Here is a 13,226-nt window from a genome sequence, read left to right on the forward strand (position 1 = left end):
ATGAAAACATTTTTAGTAAATATATATTTATTTCTCTTAATATGTCATATAATCTTAATTTTAACATTAACCTGCTATTTTACATTTAAAATTTCATGCGGTTTTTATTCATATAATAATAGTTTGCTTAATATAAACTGATTAAAATGTATCCTTTTCATTATAAAGTTAATTACATTTTAAGATTATTAAATAATTATGTTATGATTTTTGGTTCAAAAGAGCATATTAAAGTTATCACTTTATGTATTGTAAATTTAAATTGCTATAATTTTAAGACAGAAGATATTTACACCTGGAATCCTGATTTTCCGAGATGAAGGCTGCGTAGGTAATAAACGTATTCTATACGAAAATATCAGTTGTTTGCTTCGATTTGTAAAACGTAATTACACATAATAATTACAGTTAAAATTGTTATACTACAGCGTAAAGTGTGAAAGAAGCCTATCATTGAAGGTTACGTGTTTAAAAAGTGGTGGGTTAGTGGAAGGGCGCGTGGGTCTCTTAGTAGCACACACATGTGCTACTGTGTCCCTAATGTGGGCACGCGGTACATCCCCTCGGAGGGACACAAGTCGGGCCAAATGCTCTTCAGTAACTTCTGGACATTTGTCAACTACGCCGTGTAAGTCTAACGACAGCATTTCGATGTCTTGACACCGTAGTACCTAAAATATGGGAACTCATCACTTTTCAAGTAAATAAAATTTGTATGTGACGAAACACAACTATAAAATATTAAAGTTAAGAGCCTTTAAGGCGTTCTAGTCATATAAAGGTGTATTTTGACAATTGACATAAGGTAAACCTAGATAGTATATTGATGTCCTAATAATTATATTTTAACACGTTGTTCACTAGGGTCATATTGAATAAACACATCTTATTGAACAAAAGAAATAATATCAGTATTTTTTTTTAAACTTAGAATAATGTAAACCAAAAAATCCTAACCTCAGCTAATGTGGAGATAACCTCAAAGGGCCAGTCCACGTTGATCCCTTCCGCTGCGATGGCCTGAGCTTTGATCTTCTTGAAGAACGCGCGTATTTGGTTTGCCTCTTTCACAATTTTCGTTGCAGCCTGTTGAGCCTCTTCCACGCTCTTAAAAGTCACCTTCTTAGACAACATGGCCGTTATATACTTGCGATAAACCAAGTTCTGGGCCTCATTTATTACGTAATCAAAATTTTTCTCCCTCAAATGATTGTAATCAAGAAAATAATCTTGCAATGTTACGCATATAGTGTCTACAGGTATTGTTGTAGTTAGCCACTTAGCGGTGAAGAGGTCATTAAAGTGTTCGTCTAAATCTAAAAACGCTTCTTCGAGCAAGAATTTTGCTGCTTCGTGCCGCAAATTCTGCAACAAATGTAATGTTTACATAGTTCACTATTTATATAATGTAATAATATAATATATAATGTGATGTTATTTTACGATTAAAAACCAATAAACAACAAAGAGATAAGTAGAATAATATATTCGGTCAATATATTATTTATTACATAATGTTATAGAGATTATTAATGCAAACACATATTTTATTTCTTACTAGTGATTCGATTTACCCCCAGTTAATGGCTATCGCCAGTTTCGCAGATTTATATATATATATATATATATGTTTTTGTATAAATGTATACAAAAAAAAATTAGTTGGAATATAAACTCCCCTTATGATATACATATAAGATTATGTCACAAATTAGAGAGTAGGAGGGCCGAACGAGAAAAAAGGCGAGCCGTTGGTGCGCTAAGCGACCACTCAGTGCTGTGCGGATGTTCCTAAATTTGGTGAAAGAGATAATAACTCTCAGTTTAGCGATAATATGGTTCAACATAATTAAATTTACTAACTTAAGTGAAAGATTTTAGAGTTTTTTTTAGAAGTATTAAGCGTTTTCTATGTTTTCGTTGATGTTCTTTTCATATTGTCTATCTTGTATCTTATAACAATATTAAATAATAAAATAGCACCGAATTGTATAAAGTTACGTTTACTTAAAGGTTTAATTTTTATCCCAGGACCGATTAAAAGTCAAAAGATTCTTCAACTACTCTTTACCATAAAACTATATAATAATTATAATATAATATAATAATTATTATAATAACTATATACGATTCCAAAGTGCTACTATGCACAAGATATGATATATGAGGAGTTCGGTCAATCAGTGAAAAATTCGATTGGTACCTGGAAGGTGGCCAGCATCTTATTGAACTTATCTTCCCCAGCGGGATCATGTTTTCCGGGAGGCCAATGGCGGGTTTGCGTCTGTTGGGCGAGTCGAACCATTTGCTCGCTATTGTTGACGATAGTAATCATGTGATGTGTGAAGTACACAACGCGGGAGCGGTCCGCGAAATGCGCATTCTGTAATAAGTTATAAATTTATCCCCCACAGTTTATGTCTGTTTTTATGTGTTATGGTCAATAAAAACATACTTGTCTCTTACTTTTTTTTAACAGTTTTATTATAGTACTGTTAGGGAGATGGGTAGACTGAAATATTTTTCGATTATAGTATTGTCTTTTGTTAACATAGCTTTTACACATTAAGAAAACACTTTCTAAACGGATTGAAGCTATGTATTATTATTACAGCTGTGATACTTTTGACATTCAACACCTTTTGTCTTCAGTCACCGTGACCACGCACGCTGTAAAGCACGCGAAACGTCGGAAAAATTCAAATTTAAAATTATGTAGTTTATAATAATAATACAGCTTCAATCCGTTTAAAAAGTGTTTTCTTAATATTTTTTGATTTTTCCACAAGTTAAGGACGTTTTCAGCAAGCCGACCAACCTGCTTTCTGACCGTTTCAGGAGAGACTCTATCACATATTAGAAAAGCAAGAAGATTTGTAAAAAGTTTCCATCGCTTTCAGGAGACTAAGATTTTTTCAGGCTATTACAGAGAATATTCTTTGATGAAGGAATATTCTAAAGTGCACAAATTAGACCCATCTAAGGCATGGCGGTCCTCGCGATGTTTTCATTAACCGTACGAGCGAGTATTAAATTCTTACATAGACAGTAAAGTCCATTGGTGCACAGAAAAGGACCTCGGGGATGAAAATCGCACACTCAAGCCACTAAGCCAACGCTGCTTTTTCACAATCAACATTCAATAGAAAATTTAAAGTCAACGCTAAAAGTCTTATATACTTATATAGAAATTAACTAATTTGTCTTCATTACACTATTGCAGGTAAATAAACAAGACAAATATTTAGATCTCACCTTAAATTGTATAACACCTTCCCTGTACATGTTACCGAAGCGAGTCACTTGATCGATACTCAGTAGGAGAGCCTTGAAAGTAATATCTTTAGTGATGGTCTCCGTCACCTAAAAAAGTACTCAAAACTAAATCTAAATCGCCCAAAAACAGACTTATTTACTAATAAGAGCATGTCATGGTTGTCTAAAATAAATAAAATGTCAAAACGGTTCTATGTATATTATTTATCTATTGATGCTCGCCATCATTACTGACAGAATGAGAACGAACTATTATTGTACCTTACACCAAATAGGCACATAAACAATATTTTAACATACCAAGCAAATAAATCATCAATAGAAAAAAATAAAATCTAGTATTACGTAGTTATTCGTACATGCATAGATACTGGTTATTTTTCCGATTTTCCCTTTCATTTAAAAATAAGTATCGTTTTGGTATTCCATCCCATGCTTACCTACAGCACTGAGCTAGCTTTATCTTACATGTGCAATTTGAATGTGTTTTTACTTAAATTGAGCTCCATCTTTATTGATATTAAAAACATTACTTTACATAGTCTAGCTTATTGCTGTGTGTTTTCGAATTGCGATATATTGGTAACTGTACTCTGCCTTGTTGAAAAATCTTTAATTTGAATTTCGTATACGGGATCTCCAACCTAGAGGGAAAAAACAAATGACGCCAAAACTCTCAGAGCCTTTACGACCTGTATTTGTTTCATTATATATTTTTTTCTTTTTATATGTAAGTAGATGATTAGTCCTCTGCATGATACACGTTAGATTTTAAGCATGCCGGTTTCCTCAAGACAGTTTCGAACACACATCAGCGTTGAGAGTCGTATGCAATCCAGTAGGCTACGACTCAGAAACTAAACGAGACCAAAATTTAATATGAAAATGGAACACAGCTGTACCTGCAAGTTTTGATCAATCATTTGGAATATGATGACCGGAGCGTGTGTGTGGAAAGCGGATGTATGGGGTTCCACTTCCGGGGAACGCTCGCCACCCCACTCCGCGCGTTCCGCTTCAAAAGTCTTGTCCATCCACTCTCGATAGTTCAACTCCATTCTCTATTAATTAGATTAAAAAAACGTTTCAATAAAAAAATCTAGACACTACTAAGACTAAATCGTGAGTGAATCTTATATATGTCAATTTATTTTCTGTGTGAACATTCTTACGTGATGTCTATCTGAATCTAAATTCACTTATCGACATTTATTTAGAGAGATGATTTTTGCGATTCAATATAGAGATTTTTATTTTATTTTTTTATCAATCTGTATAAACTATTTTCATCCATCCAAATAGTAAAAATTACATGCTTCGGAACCTTCGAACTTTGATAGTATTAAGACAAATGAAGAACTGCTATAAAAATATAAGCTTATAATAAAATTTAATGGTTAATAAACATTGAAATACCTGAAGATAATCATCTTCTAACTTCTGCATTATTTCCTTCGACAGTAATGGCTTTAATGTTAATACATCAATGTTTAACTCAGTACTTCCCATTAACTCTGACCCTGGGTAAGTGTTTAAAATCCATGACAAAAGTGTGACATTTTCATTACCTTCCAAACCATTCTGTACAACATCTTGCATCTTCAACACAAACAAATATTTATTTTAGAAAATTATAAATAATATCGTTAGCTCATCTAATGCCTTTGCCTTTTGTATTGTTGGGCATTTACAGACAATAGTAATTGTGTCGGGGCAACTTGGTAAAGTGACCCGGGGAGTGGGGAGGAGAAAAATACAGTGGAGCCAATAAAACTTTCCCTTTAACCGTATCTCAATCAAGAGATCTTCCAATTCTAGTTCCTAGCCTAGTTCAAGTAATTTAAGCCTAATGTCATAAGGGTTGAATTTTGAAATGCAATTGGTAAGGAAATAAAGTTAGAAGGCACAGATGCCTGACCAACTTGCATATAAAATGAGTGTTATTGACTGTGAATACACACATATAATTTGGCAAACAAAATAAGGAATCTACATACACTCGACGACAGACAATTATGATACATATCAACATATTTGTTAACTATATCATAGTGTGGAGGGAAGCAAGGCACACATAGAGTTTTGACGACCCGTAAATCTTCTAATATCAATTGCCGCGTCAGTTCTAAGTACCGAATAAGCCATAATTTATTATCTTCTCTTTCGTCCACACGTGTGCCTTCAATACGCTCAGTTACAGCTGATTCTAATACTTTAAAAGCCATATTTCGCCAGTTTTTTGGTCGGCCTGGTGGCATGAAACCGGATTGATCTTGCTGCTGGAAAAAGTTTAAATTTGATTAAAAAGAAAAAAAAATTAAACTAATAATAAAGAAATTTATAAGAAACATAATTTCAACAACAAACACAAAGGTAAAGAGATTTTTAAGAATATTAAACGGTCGGAAATCTCATTGGGCTACACAGGAAGTTATGAAACACAAAATAATACTAATAGTGGAGTGTCACCATGCACTGGAGGCAATAACCCTGTCAAATAGGGTCGCCCTACAGTGGATCAAAAGACACACCGTGGATCTCACGGCAATGATGCTGCCGACGAGCTTGAAAATGGGAGCATCTGGAATAATGGCGGCTTGGCTCGACACACAGTCAGAGCAGAGGCTGTCAGGCAGACCCGGAATGTGTGGTTGTGGTTTCCCAACGAACAAAACGCCTTAGAGCAGTGAGGTCGATCCGTAAAGCCTGCGAAGTGCCTAGGAAACTTCTGAGCTTCTGGATGCAGCAAGGCTGGATTAATTAGCTAGGACTTTACTCATAACTGACCAAATGGATGTCTAAGTGTGGCAATTGAGTCCACACTGTATACAGATATACAAACAACTCAAAATAAGCATTTCAATAAAATCCAAATTATTCATTTGCAATGCAAAATAAGAAAAGCTGATATATGGAGAAGCCAGGACAGTATACAAGAGCTTTTCTCTTGTACAATATACAATAGATACATTGTACATTATATAATAGTCATATTAAGAATGTGAAGTAAAAGTGGACTGAGCATCTGAGCAATATAAGAAATAGTAAGTGGCCCAGTAATCTGAGAGAACGGTATCCATATTATGGAAAGTGGTAGTGGATGAGGATCATATCCATAAACATGATAGGAAATGTATGGAAGTGTGGTGTATTATGCTCAATAAAAGCGATGAAGCGAGAAGAGTGAGGGAGGTCTTTTTGACTTGGCAACGGGATGGGGAGCTTGTGCTATGAAATTATGAAAAAAAATTGTCAAACAGTACAAAAAATTGTGACTTGTCTTAGTTATTGGTGCAATTTCTAGTAAAAGCATAATTGAAGAAAAAATCTGTACAACTACAATTGCAATTGATTTTTAATTAATATAAATCTGCTATAGTTCTGCTACAAAAATTTTTTAATGCCATTATTTTTATATTATTGTTTTAAATATTTCCCCAATAGAACTAAAAGTAATAAAACTTAAAATGCCATAGCACCAACCTCTAATGCCATTTGGTCCCTTTTTTCTTCTCTTTCAATAATTCTTAAAGCAGTAACAATAACCGTTGGTTCTTTTCTAACAGTATTTAATGTTCTGGCTAGTATAAGTTTAATTTGTTTTTCCAGTAATTCTGACACTGCCTGTACATCATCAAAATATGCTTTCAACATAATTTTGTCATGAGAGGACTGGTTTGGTAAACGATGTAGTTCATATAGTAAATCATCTCTAGAATTTTCCAAATCACTAAGGCACTGGAAATAATAAGCATTTACTATAAATCTTGATAAATTCACATTATAACTAGCCCAACAATTAGCTAAACAATCTTTTACCTGATGTGCATGAAGTAATTTTCCTTCCCCAATCCATTGTTTAGCTTTTGCAACACTTTCAGGAACTGTGAAAATATGTTTTAAGCTGTCCATAGCAGTCACATACTGCGAGTGACGACAGTCTTCTTCTCGCACAGCTTGTAGTGATGCTACTAATGGTGGTACGCCTTTCAACAGTTCTTCCAGTTCATCCATTCTACAATAATAATATATTTTCAGATTGATTTATTACATGTTTTAATAAAAATATGGTCATTAAGATTCTATAAAAGTTATTACTTTGAACTAATCTGTTGCACATCATCCAGACATTCTTGCAGCTGTCGTAAACCAACACTTACTCCATCTAATTTGCCTTGAACTGCTGATTTCAGTTGAGCTTCAATTGAGGCTTTTTTGTGTGTAATTCTTCTTTTGTATTGCTCCACCTTAAACATAGGTGATCTTAACATAACAATAATATTAACAGTGGATTAATCTATGCTCTAAATAATGAGAATTTTGTGTCATATACTAAAATGTTCTTTTTTTTACTTTGACGCATACTTTCTCTAACTGTCCTGGTCGTTGCATCATATTCGTCACCATTATCTCTGCTGCTGCTTTAGCTTCTTCTTCAATTTCTTCCATTGTACTCATAATTACATTTTCCTATAACCAATGAGGTATTTAAAAAGTTTAAATGCCGGCAATGCACTTGCGAGCTCTTAAACAAGTAGTAATGAATATATAATTGTATTTGAAATGTAAAAACAAGTTTATTCTCTTGGTAATTTTTTTATTGTATAGATCTGTAAAATGCGGTAGTTAGAAACGCTTTCAGATAACAACTATATCATATAGTAAATCAAGAAATGAATTCTTTACCAATTTCAAACAATTAGTTATAATTATACTAAATAAAAATATTTTCAATTATTGGATCTGTCATATTTTATATACTTTTTTAATTTTATGACCTGGTAACATAGACCTTTAAGTCATCATCAAAAACCATTATTTAGAAAACGTTCATTACACTTTACTCACTAAATTTCGACATTTAAATGTAAAATAATTAATAAACAGAGAATTAACCACCAGGAACCACAGAATGGGTAGCCACTTTGTGGTTATTACTTAGTCTGACAAGCGAGTCTTAGCACAAGCCTCTGGCTGCAAATTTAAAAATCTTTCATCTGTTAACCCTGTATATACTCTGAAAAAACAACCTTGATACTTTTGATTATTTTTTAAATAAGTTTAGAGTTTCCAAATAATTTAGTCTCAAAATAAATATAAGCAATACGAAAAAAATTACACCAACGTTTCCACTCCATCTAAAACAGGAATATAAAGATACACAACTTAAACTTAAAAGTATTTATTAATTCCGAACCATATTCAAAATCTGATTCAAGAAATAAGATGCCTTCAAATGATTCATCGCTGTCACTTTCATCGTCAATGATGAGAAATATTTCAAGTTTCTCTTTTCTTTATCTTTTACTTTGTATGTATTTTCAACATTAATCACATGATCAGTCTATTTTGAAGTTTTGTTACTCCACTCGTACTTGCTCCTTGCCATGACTGTTTTGGCTTATAATTTTGGTGGACATGTTTCGTCCATGTAAACCATTGTCTTTCGTTCTTGTCGCTTTATACAAATAGCTCTAAGATATTTCTCACTTTTTCTACAAGAAAACAGGGGTCTAGACATATTATTATCAAAAAGTATTCAACATACACTACCGCTTTTGCGTAATTGTATTGTCGAAAACGCTTCGTTCGCAGTCAAGACATGTTACACTACACTACCTCAACCGGACCGCGGCAGCGTAGCTCCGAGCTGATGTGCGTAGCACTTTATTCCGTCTCTGGATTAAATGTATTCCTAATGTCACATTTAAATTCTCATTGAAATATATTTATACATTTTAAAAACTCACGATTCGATACATTAAAAGATTTAATGGCGCCATCTGTTATTCATATTTCTAAGTAAAACGTAGCCGTAACGTATGTCATCTGACATTCCATTATACTGAAATAAATGCTAATCGATGATCTGAGTATGTTAACAGAGAATGAAGAATAAGCCTACATTGCGATAACATTTTCTGGTTTCGTTGTTTTAATTATAGCTGGAATGTTGCGCCAAGCTTTAAGCTTAAAGTTGAGATATGCACAATTTCTATTCCTTATTTTTTATAATTTACATAGATCTTTGTATATCAGTGTAATTATTTTACTAAAGTAGTTATAGTTATTAACTAACACAACAGTATTGTGTAAAAATGTAGTTATATATGAAAATTATCTAAAAGCCCCATTTCTTCTTTTCATATTATTTATTCTCTTTTATATTACAAAATCTGTTTAAATACAAAATATTGCTATTTAATTGATCACTTAGTTATGAAAATATAAAAGTTAACCTTACCTTACCACGCAACCTTAACTTTACTAATACAGTTATTGGCAGATATTTATGGGATAAAAAGTTGGTTCTCGTTTAGAATATTCTGTTTAAAAACATGTGAGGCTTAAGTTATTACATAGTTATTTTTTAGGAAACCACAATATTATTTTATTACTCTTTATTTCAATTAACAAAGACTTTATGTGGTTTACAGGGTTTGTACATAAAGATTACTCCGTTATTCATAACAAATTAATTTAGTCTAATGGTACCAATTTAACTTAAGTACTTAGTCTAATTAAACAAGTTTTAAGAATAAGGGGGTTAACCTGCATGCTTATGTATGTCATGATCTTTATAACTATGTATTCTTACAAATCAATAATGTCTGCCTTTTAAAGGAGTATGTTTATTATTTTCTTATAATAATTATAAAACTATTCACTTAAGTTCAACACAAACAGTTTTATTTGTTACAAGAACTTAATTTACATTGTTTATTAAAAATATTCTATTATATAGTAAATATTTTACTTTGTTCAGTATCTGTTTTTAAAGAAATCATAGCAATAATTTCAATACCAATATTTACTTATAAAACACTATTTTAGACACATAAAACAACTGGTTTAATTTATATAACAAATAACAATACAAGAAGGTAAGCATTTAGAGAACCTTTATCAAAGGCATAAAAGATGTGATAGCAATTGAATCATTAGCAATAATGTCCAATATTGATGAGTTAGTAATTAAAAGATGTCAGATAATTTGAATGTTGAGATTTGTTTCATTGTCATTATATGTATATAAAGATGTATAGTCTTACAAGAATTCATCACACCAGTCTTTTAGACACTGGTAGCAATCTGTGGATTGCTTTGAATTTGCATTACAAGTATCTTTCATCCATTCTTGAAATAGCTCACGATCTTTCTTAAGAACCAAAAATTGGCCCAATACTACAAAGGCCTGAAACAATAAATAGTTAATTCACTTAGAAAGTTCACGATTTTTGTCGTTATAATAAATAGGAAACAATAACAGTTTACAGATTGGATAGGAATAATTGTAAACTGAAATTTACTTATGAATGATAAAAACAAGCATTCTTAGAGGCTAGCATGAATTTCAAACTATAAACAACAACAAAAAATACTAACCTTATCGAATCCGGCTGTTTCTAACCGCTTTCCTAAAACTTCTCCCACCCCAGCTAAATCTGTCACGGGTTTTTCTCCCATAGGTTCAGCAACAAAATTTCTATGCTTTTGAGATGTGCTCGACATATTGGGATCGTCTTAAAAACCGGGTGTAATTTAGCAATCAGGAATAATTAAAATTTCAACTATTATTTACGTTGCGCGGTAAATCATAAAAACTAGGATCCATTAAACTAGCGTCGTAAGTTATATGACATTGTTCAACTAACTACAATCAGCAATGTCAGTGGTCAATGTTAACATATAACTTTTACTACAGATGTCTAATATCCACCAGTCTCGTTAGAGTTACTAAAGATGTTCTCCATTTGAACATATGAACCACCCATATAATAAAATATCGTTTATTTTTGTTTATACTATTTCATATTCGAGATATAAATTATTGCTGTAAAGTTCGAAAAATAAGGTCATAAAAAAATTCCACATCTTACGTGTGTAATAGTACAGGCCCTTTTATTTCAAAGAAATATTTTTTATGTCAGATTATTCATCTTTCTTATTTCTGCCACATGGTTACTCTATCGTACGAATGGCCTAAGCATAAGCTGAATATCTTTCAGGCCGCTAGTTAAACGGTTAGGCTGTTATTCGAAGGGCTTTTTAAGCTAGTTGGCCACGACAGAGGCATCTGTAATGGGAGGCAAAAGGAAAGACAGTCAACAGGCTAGGTAAGTAATCGATTGAATCGATCAAACCACTATACAGGTGACTTGTATAGTGTATAGTGGTTTGATCAACTGACTGAATTTCTTTCAGGCTACTAGTTAAACGATGTTTAGTTGAGAGGCTAGGCTGATTGAACGCCTAATTAAGCAAGCTATTTTAGTTATTTAATTAAGGCTGTGCCTCTATGACATCATGAATTTATGCATTTTACCTTTCTTTTTCTTTTTGAAAAAAAAATGTTTTACGCCCAAATACATTCAGGTAGTTTCTCGATGGTGTCTTACTATTTAAAACTTTAGTTGGACAGCGAATAGCCTCCAAAAACCTTGGTGTGCTCAGCAAGGCAAGGACGGTATTCTACTTCGAGCCACCGCTTGCAACTGTAAAAAGCGCAAATTTGTATCGTAAATATCAACTCCTACCACTTGACTGTATTCAACGAAAAGCGGTTCGAATCATTGACGACCAATCCCATTGCAAGAAGCTTGATACCTTTATGTTGCGTAAAGTTGTAGGGTTACTATGCATCTTCTATCGTGTTCAGAGAAGTTGTTTGGATGCATACCTGCAGCTGAGTTTCATCATCGGACGTCGAGGCAGAATATCAAATTCCTCCCGTATAAGCTCGACGTCCGTCGTTCCACAACGAAGCGTTTTTTAAGACAGTTTTTGCCGCGTATCACTATGTGGAACCAGCTGTCCACTGAAGTATTTCTGACCCAATTCGACTTAGGGTCTTTCAAGAAAAAGCGTAGCAATTCTTAAAAAGCCGCCAATGTAGCCCTCTGCCATTGAGAGTATCCATGGGAGGCGGTGTCACTTAACTTCAGGTAAGCCTCCTGTCCGTTTGCCCCATGTCCTAAAAAAAACGAAATAATTTGCAGTTGCTCCCTTCAGGGGCTTAGACAAGATGCCTTAACAGTAGTGTATGAAGAAAGTCAAAAACTTAATTTATATAAAAATGACAGTTCGTGTCGGCAGTCGGTAGCTGAGGCCACATTAACATTCACACTTTTCGGTAGTTAACGGCCAATTATTGTTTGGCAGTGTAGAAAAAGCGGCGTTTACCCGCCATGTCTTTGCGTGATCCCAAAAGCTGCCATTTGCTATCATTCAGTACCGCAGTCGCCATCTTTAATGGCTGTCGTTTTAAATGCATGTTATATTTTGAGCGTTTTAATGAGTTAATATTTCGTTAAGAGGTTTAGATTTTATTTTAAAAAAATGGAATCAAAACGAGGATAACTTAATAGGCGGGGTAAATAGAATAGAATTCTTGAAGGCACTTAATACTTCACGCTTACTTTTAACGAAATATACGTAACAATATTTAGATATCTTCCTTAGGGAAGTCATCAACAAATGTTACAAAAAAATTATCCCTCAATTCATTCCATACTACATAGCCCACAAACGTCGGTATCTGTCTCTAAGACATTGACATAATAGAAAATTTGAACAAGCATGAGAATTTTCTAAACGGCTTTAGCTTAATGATAGCTGGTAACTGCTGGCACGATGCTTTCAACTTTTTAGCTGTAATTCTGTAATGTATTTGTATATGTACCTTTCATTAATAATACTGAGCAGAATATCAAGAAAAATAGAAAAGAACCAACCAGTACAGCAAGCAGACTTCCGGCCAGGATATTCTACTATCGACCATATCCAGTGTGGATTGAACATTGAACAAATCATCGAAAAATATAAGGAATTTTATTACTCACATACATAGCATTTGTAGACTATTAGTACAAGTAACTGTGCTATAAGTACTGTGTGCTTGTAAAGTAGTGATTTTACTTAACCTGTGGATCTAATCAAAGTACATACAT

The 13,226-nt window shown here is 33.2% G+C and overlaps 2 protein-coding genes across 3 annotated transcripts; both read right to left on the minus strand.

Annotated features, from left to right (window-relative positions):
- Positions 1 to 47: 47 nt before the first annotated feature.
- LOC123719938 (exocyst complex component 3) lies at positions 48 to 8,084 on the minus strand. 2 transcript variants are annotated; one of them, XM_045676266.1, is made up of 12 exons: positions 7,963 to 8,084; positions 7,642 to 7,746; positions 7,375 to 7,523; positions 7,096 to 7,291; positions 6,760 to 7,014; positions 5,274 to 5,555; positions 4,693 to 4,875; positions 4,179 to 4,337; positions 3,256 to 3,363; positions 2,204 to 2,383; positions 958 to 1,365; positions 48 to 671 (listed from the first exon to the last, which is right to left on the minus strand). In XM_045676266.1, exons 2-12 carry the CDS (start codon positions 7,732 to 7,734, stop codon positions 423 to 425), a joined length of 2,262 nt encoding a protein of 753 aa, XP_045532222.1. In that variant the 5' UTR covers positions 7,735 to 7,746; positions 7,963 to 8,084; the 3' UTR covers positions 48 to 422. The 2 variants fall into 2 exon arrangements, with proteins under 2 accessions (XP_045532222.1, XP_045532223.1); XM_045676267.1 differs by lacking the exon at positions 7,963 to 8,084 and having other exon boundaries at positions 5,274 to 5,552; positions 7,642 to 7,948.
- Positions 8,085 to 9,662: 1,578 nt separating this feature from the next.
- LOC123720676 (barrier-to-autointegration factor) lies at positions 9,663 to 10,937 on the minus strand. The gene is made up of 2 exons (XM_045677381.1): positions 10,663 to 10,937; positions 9,663 to 10,471 (listed from the first exon to the last, which is right to left on the minus strand). Exons 1-2 carry the CDS (start codon positions 10,786 to 10,788, stop codon positions 10,325 to 10,327), a joined length of 273 nt encoding a protein of 90 aa, XP_045533337.1. The 5' UTR covers positions 10,789 to 10,937; the 3' UTR covers positions 9,663 to 10,324.
- Positions 10,938 to 13,226: the final 2,289 nt, after the last annotated feature.

This window comes from Pieris brassicae, chromosome 2 (genome assembly GCF_905147105.1).
Source record: "Pieris brassicae chromosome 2, ilPieBrab1.1, whole genome shotgun sequence".
In the NCBI taxonomy this organism is placed as follows: Eukaryota; Metazoa; Arthropoda; class Insecta; order Lepidoptera; family Pieridae; genus Pieris; species Pieris brassicae.

Bases quoted from the DNA above. Each gene is read 5' to 3' on its own strand.
- LOC123720676 (XM_045677381.1), bottom strand. From the start codon at position 10,788: ATGTCGAGCACATCTCAAAAGCATAGAAATTTTGTTGCTGAACCTATG. The intron at 10,472-10,662 runs GTTAGTATTTTT...TTATTGTTTCAG, and splicing joins AAACAGCCGGATTCGATAAG to GCCTTTGTAGTATTGGGCCA.
- LOC123719938 (XM_045676266.1), bottom strand. From the start codon at position 7,734: ATGAGTACAATGGAAGAAATTGAAGAAGAAGCTAAAGCAGCAGCAGAG. The intron at 4,338-4,692 runs GTATTTCAATGT...TCTAATTAATAG, and splicing joins TAGAAGATGATTATCTTCAG to AGAATGGAGTTGAACTATCG. The intron at 1,366-2,203 runs GTACCAATCGAA...CATTTGTTGCAG, and splicing joins AGATGCTGGCCACCTTCCAG to AATTTGCGGCACGAAGCAGC.